This window comes from Hippoglossus stenolepis, chromosome 15 (genome assembly GCF_022539355.2).
Source record: "Hippoglossus stenolepis isolate QCI-W04-F060 chromosome 15, HSTE1.2, whole genome shotgun sequence".
Classification (NCBI taxonomy): domain Eukaryota; kingdom Metazoa; phylum Chordata; class Actinopteri; order Pleuronectiformes; family Pleuronectidae; genus Hippoglossus; species Hippoglossus stenolepis.
In genome coordinates this window covers 19,439,841-19,459,133 of record NC_061497.1, presented here as the reverse complement: position 1 = coordinate 19,459,133, position 19,293 = coordinate 19,439,841, and the positions used below count along the sequence as shown (strand labels likewise).

The following is a 19,293-nucleotide window of genomic DNA, read 5'->3' as shown; positions in this document are numbered from 1 at the left end:
AAGCAAACTTTGGCCTTTTTTGGAACTGTGCACAACTTTTACATTAAAAATCCATACAACACACCCTGAAAATGCATCATATGCCTCCTGTAATATCGAAGTCTATTCGCTTCTCTTTTTCATTATTAGGAATGTGTGCATGTTTTTGGATTAGGTCATTATTTATGGAAATGATCCACAGCCCATGCATGCATCATCTCCTGTAGATCCCTTATGCATGATTTGAATCCTGTATAAGACTCTGCATCTAAAAGCAAAGACTACATATGCAAATTCATCCAATAGCTATTAATAGGGTTGACTCGGTGAAGGATTATAACTTCAAAAAAAAGTGACAATGAGAAAAGGTGTCATCACAACAGATGGCTTCTATATGATCCGGCTTTCTGTCCTGAAAAATCAATTTCGATCCACATCAAATAAAACACACATGCGCAAAATTCCGGGCGACAGGAGAGATGAAGGGTGCAGCCTCACTGTGCCACCTTCACCGGGCCCCCTGGAGGGCAGAGCCGTGCCTCGCCTGGGGTCGCACCGGGGCTCTTTCTCAGCGGGAGAAAAATATACCCACCCGGGACCTTTTGATCGCGACGGTGCTGCTGCTCAGCGCTACAGTCTGTTGTGTCTCTGTCTCCAGAACACACACACACACACACACACACACACACACACACACACACACACACACACACACACACACACACACACACACACACACACACAGTACAAACTCACAGAGAGTTCAGAGACACACACGCTCTTTACAGCTGCGAACATTTCTTCCTTTTGTTCTCTGTTGTACATTTTTCACAGCTGAGAGCAAACACTGCAATAAGCATAAAATGTATGATTGCAGGTACCTTCATGCTCATTATACCAGAGAGGTAATTTCACATCGAGACAACTGAGGTGGAGATCTGTGGAAACAAGGTTCGTGGGGGGGGGGCAACAGTTTCTATTCTCTGCTGGTGAAATAAAATTATCCCTACATCCACCTGGCTTGGCACCAATAATAATGAGGCTGGAATACATCCCACAGAAAGGCAGGGTGATATACAGAAACTTAACCTGCCAGAGATACACCTCGTTAACAAGCCGCCATTTATCTCTCAGAGCAAGGACAGACGGAGAAGAGGACGGAGCAGGAAGTCTTCGAGGAGTCAGACTTGTGCGAGGAGCAGGAAAAGACGAATGAGAGTTCAGTCCCGTCTTGTTGCCCCATGGGGCGTCTCATATTACTCATACAGAAGGAAAGAAAAGGAAAAAGACAATGTACCGAAAAAAGACAAGCAGAAGATAGCTGGTTTCAGACTTGCACCTAAAAATTTTATGTGAAGACCAAAATGTCTCAGTCAGTTGCTCCAGACTTTCCATTAAAAATATCCGGAGAATTCACACAGAGCAAGTGGGCGCGTTGACGATGTGTCTAATACACAACAGACGCAAAACTGAAAAGAACAAAAAGAATAAATATGTCTCAGAATGGAAAAGAAGACGCAAACAAAGCAGCCAACTTGAAAGACAACGCGATTCATGAGCATTCGATGACGCTAAGGGCAGAAGCCACTGTCGATGTGCTACAAACAAAACACATGGAATTCATACTTTATCTCTTTAAACAGATTCTGCAAAAAACTAAAAGTATCACTGTTTGTGTGGAGAAACATCCGACTTGGACTCGTCAGACTGTAAACCGCGTTCGGCTAATTTGTCTTCGGATGTAAACCGACGGGCTCCGAGATTGTGTCCTGCCTCATGCGTGCTCTACCACGCCTCACCTGAATGTTCCTGACATGTTCCTATTGTTGTGAACACGTCTGACTCGCACAATCTCCCGCTGTGTTCTTCACGAACCCAATTTGTTCTGCTGTTCATGTTTTGTAAATGGCTAATTTGCTCCAACCAAATACAGGATAAAAGGAGTAGAGTATCTACAGACAGAGGAGAACCGAACTGCGGATGAGCACCTCACTGGAGTAAGACGGACGGGAGGTAGATGTAAGACGAATGACAAATGGATAGTGGGAGGAAGAATATAAGACGGAACTTGTGGCCCGGACGCAGGACTGCGAGGCTGCGAGGGAGCAGGATGAAGAGTGAGGTGGTGTCTTTGATGAGAAAAAGCAGGTCAGGTGCAAAAGGACCAAAATGCTCTCTACGGTGAAATGAGGTGAGAGGAGATTAGGGATGAAAAGACTAGAAAGTGAGAGGGGTTAAGTGGGTTGACAAGTCAGTGGGACAGGAGTCACGGGGGAGAGGAGAAAGTGAAAGAACTCAATTAGAAGAGTGGAGCAGGTGAGGAAGGCCACACGCCCGGGAAGAGTTAAGCTGAAGGTTGATATCTTAGTCATGATCGGACTATTTTTTTTTTCTCCGCAAGAAGAAAGAAAGCAGAGCTAGACTTTGTGAGCTTGAAGACAAGAGGTAGAAGAATCCGGCGTGATCCCCAGGCTCCTGTCCAGCCCCGTTGTGGCTGAGCCCTGCTTGGCGGGGGCATCTTTGAACCTTGATCTCGTCTCTGCATTCCTCCTCCACTGATCCTCTCTACCTATACATGCCCTGTTGTGATGGAGCATGCGGAACAGCTTCCCTCCACCGCCGCCTGGCACCACACCAGCTTTCCTCAGCAAAGCCTCTGTCAACATTGCTGGGTGTCTCTCTCCCCGCGTCGCCATCCCCGACACTCTGCATCTAATCTATCTAATCCATCTGCACACACACTATCTACTTTAATCACTAAATCCTATGTTGCTTTTTATACTTTCCTTCCTTTCCTTTGCTTTTTATATGCGCTCGATTTTTTTGCACACCATGTCTCTGCATGTTTTCTAATTGTTTTGGGTTCAACAATTTACAGCAATTTTCCCTTGAAATTAAACAATAATTTGGAGGTTTTGAGGGGGTTTGAAAGTGCTCAACAGCGCAGGACTCATTGCCCTTTTTAGAGCTCAAACAATTCATGGATTCATTAATTAATGAACAGGAAATTAATTGGCAACAGCTCTGACAGTCTTTTTCAAGCATAAATGCCAGGAGTTGCTGGTTCCTGCCTTGCGAAGGTGAAGGTTTTCTTCCTTCCTCTGCTTCCTATCATCGTAAATCCGATATTTTTTTTTATTTTAAACTGTGGTCAGGAAAAAACAATCAATTATGTCACATCGGGCTCTGCGGAATAGTGCTGGCATTTTACAAATGTCAGTTAACTGCGTTCGGTCCAACTGTGGTGATGTGTTTCAAAGTGCAGCGCCGGTCCCGCAGGACATCAGCAAGCAAGACGTGTCTTCGGATACTGTCTGATACTCACGAGCAACAGCAGATTTGCAACTGAATTTAAAATGTGATTAAAGGTGACTGTTGATGTTTGTCATTGTTCAATTATTTTCTATCCTGAAAAGTGGGTTATAAGGTTTGTGCAAACACTGCTGTAGTTCCTGCACTGTTTATCTGATGTGTATATAAAGTAGAAATCCTTGAAAGGTGAGCAGACCATGGACACTTTGACCTCATACTTGTTTCATTTCAAATCTAGTATAACTTTCATAATACTTTATGACTGTCATTAACATCAGTTTTAAAATAAAAATGCAAAAGTCCATCTAAAGAGGCAGTGTTTGGTTTGTCCTATCAGAGCCACTGTAGAAATATGGCAGGGCAACATGACTCACTTGAGGACGACCCTCTCCCAATTTAGATATAACAGGTTAATTATCAGGTAACAGAAACTTGATGATTTGCATATCATCAGCAGTACGTGTCAGCTTCAGTAGCAAACTGACAACCGCCAATATCAAGACACCAGCTGAACAAATTCATCAAACTCACTGGAATGTTCTCCTGTGGCACGAGAACACTCTCAAAAATCATTAAGGCTCGAGCCAAACACCTGAAAGCCGAATTAGCAAAGGGGAACATGAGCGGCGCCTCACTAACACCGACTCCTAATGAGATATTTGCTTGACAACAACACAAACTACAGCCTTAAAACTGAGTTCAGTCGACAGCGGGGATCAATCAGAGGTCCCATTACCGTGTCAGTATGGTATTGGATTGAATTACATCGAATGGTGTTCCTGCTATTTTGTCCATTCCGAGCGTTGCCACTCTATTATTGTTTCATTGGCTCCATTCTTCTGTTCACCGGCCCAGCAAATTGAAATCTATGAAAGTTATTAGGCTTTGATCAGTTGCTGTTTTTTACTCTGGGTTGTCATAAACTGGACCATATTTCATCATCTGTGCCGGGACTGGACCATTCTGGGTTAATTACAAATACAAAAATGCATAGAAAATAAAGTATAAGCAGACGTATGAGTGTGCAAATCTGTTGCTCTTAATTGTAAGTAATATATAATATAATAATATAATAAGTAACAAGCCACATTTACTATCAAATACTAGAAATAACACGTTCTTTAGTAGAACAGCAAACAAACACATTCACACCCTAATTAGACACCAGAGGAGTAAAATATTGTTTACCTATATAATAGATTTTGGATCTGATATGGACTTGAATGTGGTTCGTTATAATATAATACATACTCTAATTTTCATTAAGTTTACTGTCTGTTAAAAACATAGTATTTCTACTTATTTTTCATATTTGATACAAAATATTGTCTTTTTAGTGAACTGTTAAATTAAGTGTGGCCAAAAATAGTTGCTGGCTGCTATGTTACTCGTCAAAATATTCGATATATGACCTTTGGGATTACAAGTAAATATTTATTCTCTGAATCTTCCTCCAAACCAACTTATGAATAAAAAACGACTCTACTCAACATACTGCAGCTACATCGGCCCGGATGGAGGACACTGTCACATTGTCGCTTCCTAGCACCATGTTGTAAAAGCAGGACGTGTGTGCGTGTGTGTGTAGGTGTGTGTGTGTGTATGTGTAGGTGTGTGTGTGTGTGTCATCATAGATAACCAGATGCTCGCTCACCAACTGTGCAAAGAGACGCAGGTTACACCGCGAGCTCTCATGTGTGCCCAAGAGATCCACTCACAACCTTTTCCAGAGAGGCATCACACACACACACACACACACACACACACACACACACACACACACACACACACACACACACACACACACACACACCACATGCATACGCACAGGTACACAAGTCTTAAAGTGTACATAAACTGCAACTGTGATGATGCGACCAGACGAAGCTATGAACAGGGGATCAGGATGATGTTGAGAGGTGGGAGACGGTAAAAGCCGCTTACAGCCGGTGACTCTCACAGAGCGAAGTCGCTGAAGCGTGATAAAGTCAGGGTTGAGGGGAGCGTTCAGGGACAACATCATCATCATCCTTTTAACCTTTGAACCTGAACAAACACTCCGACATAAGCACGGAACCAAGTTGGACTTTTGTTTCCAACCCCAAATAACCTCCATCTGCTGGTCGGAGAGCTTATGAAAAAAACTCTGTCATTGATGTTTGTGTCGTCAGCTGGATTTAAGAGTTGAGAGTCAGCAGTGTGTTCTCCGCATTTTATTCTTAAGCTTGCTGAAGATTCACTTATCCTAAGACCTTCAGACAGGGGCGACATGTTCCCAGTGTCAGTGTTGTCTGCTGTGACAAGACATTTTAAAGCCTAATATGGATAAAAGACGACCTGAGGCAAAATGCTACCTAAGGCCAGTGAGCAGAACTACTTTAGATTGATGTCAAACTTAATGTTAAGGTCTAATTGGGAACAAAATATAACAGCAGCTCTTTCCATCTCAGCATCCAAAAACAATTTCCAAGAAGAAAAGCACGTTTCACAAAGAAAAAAAGTACATCAAGTCACTTTACATGCAATTGTCAGCACGTATAGTTTTGTATTTAGTCTGATCTTAATGTCATTTCAATCTCCTACCTCTTTCTTTTATGCTGCCGTTTAGGGCACTGACGCATCAAACCCACGCACATAAAACAACTTGTCAAAGAGCGACTAACACTCACTTTGGCTCCTGTCTACTCTGGAGAGTCGCATTACACACGGCACAACAATACAAGGATTATATTTCTACTTCTAATTATTTAAAGACCTTTAAATAAACCTTTTTAAACCATTCTGATTCTGATTAAATTGTCATATGGAACAAATACAAACGGAGAACATTAATTTATACCGATAAGGAGATTATGACAATTCTATTGTGATGGTAACATGATGTTTTCTTTTATCACTGACTTCTACCAGCAGTGGTGGCTATATATCGGTTGACAGGAGACTAAATTAACGATGGACGAATCGTCGATGTAGACGTTATCGCCACCTGCTGGCCCAGTGTACTTGTTTGTGCGTTTGTACTCATTTTCATGTTCTTGTCTAGACAGAGATATTTTGTAAATCGAAGGTCGTGTGAATGGAGATTTTTTTTTAAAAGCAGAGGGGAAAATATCAGAAGTGTAAACAAGGCCTTAACCTTGGTAATGTCACCATTATCTATTCTGTCGGCTCGTTCTCTCAGGATTGTGTCATAGCCACAGCTCAATGTGATGCATTCCTATTGCCTTTTGACATGTATTTATTTAGATGCCTATTTCAGGTCCTCACTGTGACATGCTGAGAAATCACTTGCCCGTCTGGGAGAAATTAAGTAGAACTTTGAATATCAAGAAAAACAGCATGTTGCTTTCACTTGTAGCAGACGTAAAACTCTTTTCTTGACATTGTTCCCCTGCATGTGTTGGGAAATAAAAAGTGGCATTGTGCTCTGGGCACTGCACCATCCTTACGGCTGTATATTTAGTTTCCTAGAATTCATGCCAAAAAATACTTTGGAAACTCTAGGATGACTTAAAGCCAAAGTAAATGACCCAGGCAGAGGGGATGGAACTGGTGAAACCCTGAGGAGGAAAGTGAAATTGGGCTTCAACTTCAGTAAAAGTATTGGGATGAAAATTATGTTCACAGCTCTGCAGCAAGAAAATTACAAACTTGTGATTACTTGTCAAGCATTCAAGCAAAAATGTTGAAAAATGAGGCTGAGGATTTGTATTATTTCCTGAATTCCACAGCATTTTGACATGGGCTACAGTTTTGTTCTATGCTTGTTATGCACAGAAACATTAATGACAATAACAAGTAATGAATCTTTAAATTAACTGTTTGTTGTGGATTATATTTTCGGTATGTGGGTGTCCCGAGAATGTGATTGTTGTTATGACGATCATGGCGGCACCAAGCGTCCGACCAACCACCATCAAGCACTAATGCAATGCATACTTGATTCCAGTAGGGCCACGGTCACGCTAACAGCTTTGTGAGGCTGTACTAAGTGCTAAAACCTCAGCATATATAACATGCTGCCAATGTCCTTGGCTAATGTGATGTTTAGCAGGTCTAATGATTACCATGTTCACTATTTTTTTTAACTTGTCAGCACGATAACATACTCATGAAAACAATTCTAATGCTTTGCTAGCTTTGTGATGTTTAGCAGGTGTAGTAATTACCGTTTTTAGAATTTTAAGCTAACATTTAGAGATGTGACAAACCACGTGTTAGTTGTGGTGACATTTCAGTTCGGGATGAAGTGGTGAACTTACAGTGACCCACCAACAGGCCGACATCGTTATACATAGAACCAACAACTGAAATGTGGCTGAAACACAACGTATGTCCTCAGAAAGGAAGAGAGACAAACACACTCACCGATGAACGACGTCTCTCCCAGGGAGCCTCTCCGTCTGAGCACCACCTCCAGATACTTGTCCTCCTCGTCCACCACGTAGTACTCTCTCTCCAGAGAGACCCAGGACCAGTCCAGACGAAACTTCTGTCCCTTCAGCTTGTTACCACCTGGACCAAATACACAAGAACATTGTGTTAACTCACTTTAACTTTTAGTTCATTTAAAGTGTGAGCATACAGTTTATTATCTAGAATCTCTGTGGAAATACCTCATGAGCCATTGTGGGTCTGTGTCTATTAACTTCTAATGATAACTACCAAATACTTGGCATTGGGTTTTATGCAAAAATTGGAAAGGAAACTAAAAGGCGAGATTCTGTGACCGGAGGGAGAAATGATTGTAAAACCATAATGGTGAAAAAGTACATTCATTACTTTCAAAGTGAAGTCCTGCAAAACATCTGCTGCAGAACATTTTCTGCTTAAAAAACAAACAAACAACACAATCTTCTACTCAATCTTTCCATGATTTAAACGCACATCCACCTTTGATGAACTGCGTTTTTTCCCTTTTTTTTCCCTCCTCGCTTCGGCAAAAATAGCATATCATCCCGAGTGTTTCAGCGTGCCAGCCAATCAGTGCTATAAAGCGAGGGGTTGGCAGAGTAAATGCTCGTGTTAGTGCAAAGGCTTATAGAACTTAATAGCTGCCACTTCAACAGGCGGGCAGAAAGGAGAGATGTTTTGTGCGGCTAATTTGCCAACCTACTGCCGGGGGAGGAGGACGGAGGTTTGCAATAATGAATGGAAATAATGAGAAAACGTAAAACTACAAGGAAATAGGTGGAGGTGGGATATTTTCTTTCTCTGATAAAGAGTGTTTGACTATGGGAGCAAAGCTGAATGCCTGCATGAGGGTGTGTGTGTGTGTGTGTGTGTGTGTGTGTGTGTGTGTGTGTGTGTGTGTGTGTGTGTGTGTGTGTGTGTGTGTGTGTGTGTGTGTGTGTGTGTGTGTGTGTGTGTGTGTGTGTGTGTGTGTGTGTTTTCCTTGCAGGGAAATGCAGAGGTGGCGGACTGTTTGTGCAAATGTTATGTGTAGGCTGTCAGAAAGGAAATCTCATTTAGTTCCATTGAGGACAATTTCAAAGCTATTTGCTTCAAAGCTAACCCTAACGCTTATGCCTCTTAAAGACTGAAGCAGTATGGCTGTCAGAAGAACACACAGCATAGCACTCTACCGCCGCCATCATCGAGGTCGTAAATGGCAGCGGGGCAGTATCGAACCAGTAAAAGTGCTATTCTGTGGCTAATCCTGCGTTGGGATGCTCTGAAAAATGGATAAAATAAGAGTATTCCCCAACCCTGATCAGTAGGAAACTCATAAGTATTACCATAAAGCTCCAACTCTACATCTAGACACACATAGAGTTCTGTGTATGAATAAAGCTGCGTCGTGATACCGGCGTGGTGCTCAAAAGGCAGCAGAGGTGAAAAGTTCAGCACTTTCCAGCTTGGCACACATAACAACAACAGGCTGGGGGGGGGAGACAGCTCGTACAACCACAACTCGTGTATCCTCCAAGAAGCCTGTGGGCCAAGTTTAGGCTTCGCTTAGCGCGCAAATATGAAGTTGCACACAAACACACACACACATCCCTTCTTCTTTCCAACTTCACTGCACCCTTGACTTTCATCCTGGCGTTCCTGACGGTAAATACGGCATCAAGCTGCCTGAAATCTTCAGTGTGTGCGCATGTGTGTGTGTCGGTCCTTCTGTGTGATCTCCCCCTGAAAGTGAGGAGCATGAGCACGGACAATAGGGATCTGAATCAGTAGGGTTCAGACGGTCTCGTTCCTCCAGCCTTTCAAGAAGATAAAAGACCTCTCACATGTGCTGACCATACAAAAAAGCAGCTTTGAAATCATCCTCAATAGAGATAAATTCACTTTACAGCGTCTTTCAAAGGCTTCCCTAACAAAAACTGACCACAAGAGTTTTTTTTTTACCAATTAGGGATCATAGTTTTCGAACAGCAGATTTCAAGGATCAGGGCACTCCGAGAACTCTGCAGAGAGAAACTTTGATGCTACAGTTTTCATGCTGGCTTGTGATCTAGGATCTACTTCATGGAATGATCACAGACAGCTGTCCAGTCGGATAAGAGTACTTTTTTTGTTTTTTTATCCACAAAAGGGTTAAACAAAAAAAAAGGTATCAAACCTTAATCCACAGTAAGAACGTCTTTATTGTAGGTCTACAGTTTGTAATGCTCTTATCAAATGTGTTGCAGCTGCTGCTTTTCACCACTCCCTCCTCGAGCTGAAGATGCGTTCAGTCGGCGAGCGGAGTGAGGAACCTGTGATTAAGGTAGAATCAGTCAAGAGCACATCAAAACAAGAGTTGCTGACCTTCAGCGAGGTCTGAGTGTCTGCTCTGTTTCTGAATATGCTGCTGAGAGATTCTCACACTGTGGTGCTCGCTGAGAGGATTGAGTCTTTCATGTCATAAAACATGAGGCGGTGTAAAAAAACCAGGCACGTTAGTCTTAAAGTCCAAGGAAGATGGGTTTTTTTTACGTTTTTCAGAAACTACTAGAGGTAGTGCAGTGGTTAGCTCTGTCACTTCCCAGCAAGAAGGATCCCCCGTTCGAACCCTGTGTCTTTATGGTGGCCCTATACGCTGATGACCTGTCCAGGGATAAGTGGTTTAGATATATCAGTAAAAAGTAGAATCTGCCATTTAAAAATCGTGTGATGTAAACATGTAACTTCAGCTGCTAGGGGTCTATGAATCAAAAAAACAGCAAAGCAGCAAACAGCAATTAATTAATGATTTGTTCAGCTGACTGGCTTGGCAGTGAATTTTGTTTTGTCATATGTCATTTGCCCCAGAAGTTGTAGCAGAGACGGACAAAGTCACGGGTATAAAGCAGATAAGACGCAATTTAAAGGCGATTCAAATGAAATAGTTGGAATAAAGTTGTGGATTTCTCTGGGTTTGAACATTGCTGGAAACATTTTTGCACAATGTAAGTACACAAATCATCAATATAATATAAAACATAACATAGGTCTAGTTGTTTTTACACACTTGAATTAATAATTGTTATATATATCATCTTTAAGACCATGGAGCTTCCATTCATGTTCAGTTTAAATAAGCTAGTGAGAGAAAAATAAAACATTGAACAAGGAGATAAAGTTAACATCAGCTGGGTGCTGAAAGTGCATGTGTATATATATATATATATATATATATATATATACACATAAAGTATATAGTATATATTGATGAAGTACTGTATAAAAGCCAGGTGAGTGCAAATTCAAGTTTATCTCAACACAAGGCCTTAACCACAGTCATTACACCAACCAACCATTACAACCATTATACTGGCATTTGTAGCTCTGCATTGATTGTGGTCAACTAAGTGTTCACTCTATTTCATGCTGCATGTTACACGTCACCATTTCACACAATTGCCGTATGTTCCTTCTAGGGACAATAATAATAATTTATTACGCTGATATTGTCAGTGAATACGAAACTGAGCACTTGCCAGAGAGCGTGATCTCCGAATTGTCACATTAAATATTCAGATCAGATTCTGTGAAAACAACTCTCAAGCTCTCTCTCACTCCGCCACAGACTCGTGTTTGCCCAATAAACATAACTCACATTTATGTGGAAATCACACACATAAAAAGTGGAATTATCATTTACTGGTTTTGGGGGGTTGTGTGAGGTGTGTGTGGGGGGGTGTGTGTGTAAAATGTAGGTATTCCTCATGTTGTGGGGACCTAAATCCGTTCTCACAGCCACCTTCTGGGGACAAAAAGAAAGTCTACATAATGTGAATCATTACATTTTTAAGGTGAAGATGTGTTTTAATGTTAGTGTGAGGTTAGGCGAGGTTTATGTTAAAGTTACGGTTAATGAATGTAACTCAATGTTATGTCCTCTGAATGTGTGTGTAGAGGGAGAGGGAGCCTATCATGAATTAAACTGTAACTGCCAGCGCTGCATATTAAAGTGGAGGCTTTCACCCCCACCTTGTTTGGTCTGTACCTACGGACTCTTTCAGTTTAGTCAGAACCACATTAACGATCAAAGGGACCTCAGATCACAGTGGTTTGGTTCCTTTTCAGTGTGAAAACAGTTTTTTGGAGAATTCCGACTGTCGGACCGATTCCAAGAAGTTTAAAAACACAAAGAAGCAGCTCACAGGATTATACTTGCTGTCTTCGTCTCTGATGATATAACGTTTGATAGCTGAGTATGTTCATTAAGTGCAAAGTGTATATTCCTCCTAATGAGGTTGGTGATGCTGGTAGAAACACCAAAACGATATCACAGTGGCAACGATTAACAAAACGGTGAACAAAATTAACCAGTTTACTCAATTTCTCCGTCCAAATGGAAAGACAACTACCCGTCAAATTCACAACTGACATCTGACGCATGCCCGACTACAAACTAATCAACGTCAAGTATAAGTTGATACCAGCTCACATAGTGCGTAATAGTGCGCTCCTTAAATTACAATGTGAAACCAAAATTAACCAGATCAGATGTAACAAAGACATGAAACTTGGTTTTTACACGATTTTCTTTAACTACAATTCTTAAACTTTTAGCTTCACTCCTAAAAACTCCAGACTTCCCTGTATTGAGTTTCAGCTCAGTGTTTTGTAAACATCTCTGAGTCTTCACCACCAGAATCAAATGAAATTCACTCTGCGGCTTCCCCTCACTGCTACATCTGTGTACTCATTTATATACAAGTCCCCGACTCCCAGTGCAATTGGCAACCAAACAGCTGTATGCAGGCAACACACCAAATGATTTTTGCTCATCATTTGAGAAACATTGGACCAGGATGTAATCACTAAATCTGCTATTTACTCAGCTGGCATGTGAAGCACTTTGACACTCTTTCTGTTAGAAATACACTGGCATTGATATTTCTGTAGTGATAGGAGCCCACGCACCATTCATCTGACAGGAGTGGCACTCCACACGGACTTTGATGGTTGACAAAACACAAGCATCTCACTCCCCCTCAGGATGTTTCTTTGAATGTTCCCTGTCAGGTGTGTGTCAGTCACCGCGGCAGCGTCGGTTGGGCCTCGGCGTTCGTGCAACTGGTGGGAGAGAGACGATCGCAGGAGCTGTGACGGGTTCTGCACTCAGCTGTTCCTTTGTTCTTCAACAGTGTGTGTGGTCCGGGTTTATCTTATGATGTGGGGACCTGAATCTGTGTACACGTCACTTGATGGAGATTTGTCTTCCTGATGTTGACAAGATGCAAGTCCAAATAACTTAAATGATAAAGTTTCAAGGGGAAGACTTGTTTTAAGGTTAGGTTTAGGTGAAGGTTAGGTTTAAGGTAAGGGTTACGCAAGAAGTTATTGTGGTTAAGGTTAGAGTAAGTCATCAGGAAATCAGTGTAAGTCAATGTAATGCCACCTGAAGTCATGGAGACGCAACTGTGTGTGTGTTTGTGTTTGTGTGGCCGCACACAATCAGGTCATTTAACAGGTCTTCTATTAGCACCATAACCTGGTGTCTGTGTGTGTGTGCAGTGTATTTGTGTCTCCCACTACATTTGCACTCTGCCCAGGGCGAGCAGCACGACGGTGGATATCTCCTGAGGTGTATTGAGATGTAAGTAGACTGACCCTGTCTTCCTGGCCCTGGGCAAACACATGTATTTCAAATGCTGCTCAGCTTGAGGGTAAATGATGCTAATAAGCACAATGTTTCTTTGTTGTTAATTTACCAGCTTCAAATACATCGTGGCTGTCCAGACCTCCTGCTTCTACCTGTGTACTGGTAATTATCTCCGCAAGTTTGTGCGTTTGATCAGTCGCTTCGCACAACTTCAAACCAAATGTGAGGACGAACGCTGCTGCTGTTTATATCAGGGATTATTATATGTGATTGTGCATGTAGCTCCTGCCTGGTGGCAACAAGGGGAAGTGAAGTGCACCTACAATTAAATCCCCCATCAGCCGTCCAACCCTTAAGAAATGAAAGTTGCATGTGACGGAATAATGCATTGTTTCCTTCCTACAGTCAATAGCCACCAGCCACGAGTGGGGTGCAGAAACACCTGAAGCAACCTTGCACATGAAGCCATAAAAAAAACCTGACATCTAGGGCAGAGAAACCTCGCTGCTTTGAAGTTCTTGTGCTGCACTTAATACTGTGAGGTTTTTCACTGATGTCTACAGAGAGAGCCGCATACGACCCCGGGCACGGCTTCAGGGAAAAAGGCTCGGGGACGAAGAAACGGGGGCTCTCTTAAGGTGTGTATGAGTGTGTGTCTGCTTTTGTGCAGTTGTGCATGTGTGTGTGTACACAGAAATGTCAGCGCCTTGCATGTCTTGAGTGTCAGATGAATCATAGAACCTAAAAGCATTTGTCGTCCTGCTGGATTATTTTGTGCGGCGCCGCCTGTCAACTTCCACATCAGCACAAGTCCCCCCCATGCCACCGATATAATATTTAACAGAGGGATGGGTTTAATGTATCTCAGGACGGTTACTGCTGCTCCTGAGAGCAAACTGTGTCTGAGCGTGGAGATGATAAACTAGGTACTTAAATCTCTGCTTTTTTCCTTTGCCACTCCTCTGCTCTCATTTCCCTCCATTATCTCATCCAACTCCTTAGAACAACATTTTTTTAGTTAGCCACAAATGTTCATTTCTTACTTCAGCGGCTCACTATACTTTCAGATGTATGGTTTTTATTATTTTCACAGCGCAGCAGAGCTCGGAACTGCTCCCCGGTGCCGTGCATCGTTGCAATGTGAAGAGAAAAAGTGTAATTTTTGTGATATATTGTAATGGTTGTATGATTTTAAATATAAATTAAAGTTCCATTAAGATGACACATGCGAAGGCAGTAAAATAGAGTGTGAGCTGGAATTGTCGCTTCCCAAGTTTCATTTTGTACGGAGAAATAAACATTGAACCTTATGATAAGTGAATGTGGCAAAAGGTGCCACAGAAAAAGCAATAATAAGCCAATAATTTGGAGAAATCTAACCATATATTCAAAAACTGCAAATCACCACATTTCAGTGGCGAAATGAACGTTGAAAAGATCCATTTCTTGTTTGTTCTTGAGATTAGAGTGTGTTTGGTCCTGTTTATGTAGTGGATGGCTTGTCAAGCTTAGAGAAGCCGAGAATCAAAGATGATTAACGCGATGAAAAATTCCCCTTCACATCCCTCAACAAGTCTCACGCTATCGTCCCGGTGCTCTAATGAGATGCAGATCAACGCCGTGCGACATTCACGACTGCGGAGTGTGCTGTAATCCTCCAACAAAGACATCCATCAGCACCAACGCTGACAGACAAACACGTCAGGCTGCAGGAAAGAATAAAGACAGCGAGGGTGTGACAGTAAAACCCGATGCCTGAGACTAGAGTTGACATTCGGGACAATAAACGGCGACAGTCTTTGAGATTAAGCTCAACAAGGTGGGAGGGCGAAATATCAAGGCTGTACCTGGAAAGGAAAAAGGAGACGTTGATAAGCGGCGTAGGAAGAAGATTGAAGAACAAAAGGTGTAATGAACACAGATTGTTGAGCGGAGGAAAAGGATGGAGGATTAATTTAGAATTTAGAATTTAGAGATCTACGAGTGTCATGATGACGGGATGAAGAGGATAAGAGATGGAAGAGTTGAGATGTGGGAGAAGTGGATGACAGTAAACTCCTGAATGGAGGTTGATAAAGAGAATCCTCTTTTAAAGCCGCGTTAGGGTGTGTGTGTGTGTGTGTGTGCGTGTGTGTGTGTGTGTGTGTGTGTGTGTGTGTGTACTCAATGTTTGCAAAAATAAAAAATAAAAGGTCAGCCGATTTGTGGCCATGGTGACAGCCGGTTTAAAGCTGTAATAGTTTATTTTTCGAGGCACTTTAATGTGAAAACTTAACTTCCAATGAAGGTGAGATAGATTAAAAAAGGATTGAAGCAATGATAATACAAATTCAGCAAACAAATAAAAAAATCGGAATGTAACATTATGACTGAGACTGTGTTCATGTGACTTATTTTATTTTCATGGCCCTTGATGAAAAAAATAGAACGAAGCACATTTATCGAAGTGATATGTTTGAGTGTGTGAAATCAGGGGCAGCTTGATTGAATCTAAGTGGACTGTTGGAAGCAGTTTAAACTCCACTGAGCAGCATCATGGTTTTTTACTGTTTCAGGTAATAAAGCTTCCATTCTTCACAATTAGAGTTTTCCCTATTTCTTTGTCCATCACTTCAGCCTCTGTTATAATGATTAGAGCCTGACCAGATATTTGGGGACCAATAGCGATACCAGTATTAGTGAGTAAGACATTTCTGATAGCGATATATTTGTCCATGTATATATTAAAAAACTGTTTGCATGATTCCTACGATGTTATATCAATTAATTTTACAACATTTTCATTGATTTCTTGGAGGATAATTCATGGATCATGATGAATAGAAAGTTTAGGGCACTGATATGTATCTATTATATTTAAGTGTGTGTAATTAGGAGTAGATCCAAATAAAAATCTGAGTGTAGAGAATTTAAATGTGATTTCATACGAGCTCCATTCAGTTCCCTTCTCGTTCTACTGTAGAGTTGAAGCGGAGTTTAAAAGTTAACGACTCACGACTCATGACTCAGAAGCGGTTTCAAAGAAAAAAGGAACCTCGGCGAGGTAATTTGACCATGTTGTCATTACTGCTGAGAAAAAAGCTCTTTTGAAGAGGACGAGTCACCACGGTACCACGGATTCACACGCGTCACACAAAAACATTAAAGAAAGCGGTGCCCTCGCACTGTAATCTGTGGTGATAGTTAGTCTTCATCGCCACCGATGAGAATCATGTTTTATTCAAGTCAACTTGGTGATGACAGAGAAACACATGTCAAGTGTACTGTGTGCAGTGAAGCCGGGGGTCACAGAGGGGTGAGGACGGGGGGGGGGAAGGATTCTGAGTATATTGTGATGATCAATCCCATTCGCAGTGGGAGAAGAAAGTAACAGAAAAAAGACGGGATGACAAGAAAGATTTAGACGGGTTTATTTAGTAATTTAGGCAAATTAATCTTTTAAGTAGAACGGAAATAATTTGTTAATTGGTCAATTACAATTATCAACTATTGTGATAATTCATGGACACCAAACATTTTCTAGGTCCAGCTTCTCAAATATGAGGGTTTGCTGCTTTTCTTTAGTTTGTTACCGAGCACGTTATGTTTTCATCACTGCCCACTGTTTGTTTGTTTGTTTGTTTGTTTGTTTATTTATTTGTTTGGGAATGATATATGTGCAATTTGTGCTGATCCTTTTTTTTTTACTTTTGTAAAGACAAAATAAGACGTTTAAAGACACGTTGACTCATCTCAGAGACCGAATGATTTCTCAGTTTAACGAAGCAAATAATTCTCAGACTAATCAATAGTGAGCATCACTGTTTGTTGCAGCTCTACTTCAGTCTTTCGTTTTCAGTGTAATCGGTGTTGTTACGTGCATCTTCATTCAAACTCCCTGAACATCCCGTGGTCGAAGAGAAGCCTGGGAAACGAGTCGTGTTCCAGCCCACTGCGGTGAACCATAGTGATCGCAGCTGGTCTTAACCTGTGACAGAAGGAGCTTCCTGCCGCTCTTTCCCCATAGATGAGCCTGTAATAGAGCTGTGTAATTACCAGTGGTTGCCTCGCAGCTCTGCCCAGCTCACACGCTGCAGGGCTCTCATTAGCCACAATGATGCCGGTGCTCTTAAATATCAAACACTTCTTTCTTTGTGCTGGAGGCTTGACCGCCCCTTAGCCCTCGGCTACCCCTCCATCCTCTGCTGTGCATGCATATGTGGGAATGTGTGAGTGAATGTGTGCCAGTGCACATGTGAATTATATATATATGCATGTACCAATAAATATATATCTGTACCTGTTCATATGTACACTCATGTTTTACAAGAACAAACCAGGTGCTTCATGTAAAATCGTGTGGACGTGGAGGAGTTGCTTTGGGGGATTTTTGGGGAGGCTGAGGATGATGCTTCAGACTTTGTTGCACCACACACTGTAATTCACTGTACTGCTGCCATTTAACATGTCCTTCCTTTGCAAAGTCTTTATCTGGAACCGGTTTGCAGTAACACCAAGTCTCCAAAAAAACGAAAAAAGGAAGCTTAAGTATATCCAGTAAGTTATGGATTGACAATAGCCTAAACTTGTGTAGAGCACAAATTCCCTGTAAAAGCCTCTGGCCTTTTTATCTAAACCAGACTATTGCCAGGAGCAGGGAAAAGAGGAAAAAAATCTAAGAACTTTACAGGAGCATGGACAATCAATTAGTCAATGTTTCTCCTTTCATGTGCATAAAGAAACTGTTAGTCTTCTGCACATTAGCATTTCCCTCTAAGTGCATTAGCACTACAAAATGAAAGGCACTTCTGAAAAGTGGGTCTGGGGCTAATTCACCAAACCATTAGTTCATGTTTTTAGACAGAAAGTGTGAAACAGCCTACACGGTTTTTCTTCCTGTGTAATTTTGGAAAACACTTTTAATTTACTTGGCGTCGCTGGTTAAGACTTGAGAGTAGTTTTGAAACTGAGGGACAGAGTCACTATCTCAACTATTGTGTCCTTTTGTAACTGCAGAAGAAAGGCAGCAGTGGTGATGAAGAAAATAACCTTGAGAAGTGAATCGTGACGTCGCCGTTATGTGTTAATCCGACACTCAGTGATGGGAAGTCTTGCAGTCATGTGAGTCACTGAGAAGAATTGTGCTACTGAAAGTGAGTCTGAGAATTAAGTCCATGTAGCAAAGTCACATCCGATCGTACAGAAGACAAATGAACAGAAATAAGAGTGTTAACGGGTTCTGTAACTTCTGCTGTTAAACGGCGGATGGGCTGCGTTTACAAAGCACTTTCTCCACTTTTATCGACCAGTCAGAGAGCTTCACAGTTCAAGTCACGTTCACCCATTCGTACAACGCATCTATGTGCAGCTCTCTTACAAGAACATACCATTCACACACACTGCCGGAACAGCAGTCATGGGTTCTGTATGTTGCCCAAGGACAGCCACTAACCAGGAGGTCAGGCATCGACAACAATGAAACCTTCTGGTTGGTGGATGAACCTTCAGGCTTTAGAATTATGTACAGATTTTTATGTCATTTCATGTCACGTTTGTTTATTTCATAACTTACAAACCTTTCTTTAAAGAATGACTGTTATTTCCATTGGCTACGGTGGCCCCCCCCCAGGACCAAACATAAAGAGACAGGGCTAAGACATGAAACCATTCTTCTGGTCTTTGCATGATACGTCCAACACCACATGTTGTGCTTTTGTGCTTCTCCTCTTCGTTTCATTCATCTGCCCACTGATTTAAATACTTAAGTCATTTTCACAGTTTGAATTTGATTGCAGCTTCGGTAAACGCCTCGAAATGTAATTATGTCATTAACGATCATTTCCGTTCAGTATCGGAAACATTCAGGTTTTTCTTCTTCAGCTTGCCGATCTTGAACAAACCCAACGATGCTCTTGAGCCTTTGATGAGATGGATACAATCTGAATTCACTCCCGGGTTAAAAGACTCTGCGGTAGACGCAGGTTTTAAACGGCTCCACGTGG

At 41.8% G+C, this 19,293-nt stretch overlaps 1 protein-coding gene across 1 annotated transcript in view; it reads right to left on the bottom strand.

Moving 5' to 3' along the window:
- frem2a (FRAS1 related extracellular matrix 2a) overlaps nucleotides 1-19,293 on the bottom strand; it is a 58,694-nt gene that overhangs the window by 30,310 nt on the left and 9,091 nt on the right. Inside the window, exon 3 of the mRNA XM_047343313.1 lies at nucleotides 7,660-7,806. Coding sequence (XP_047199269.1) covers nucleotides 7,660-7,806 — 147 coding nt within the window. The remainder of the gene's footprint in view (nucleotides 1-7,659; nucleotides 7,807-19,293) is intronic.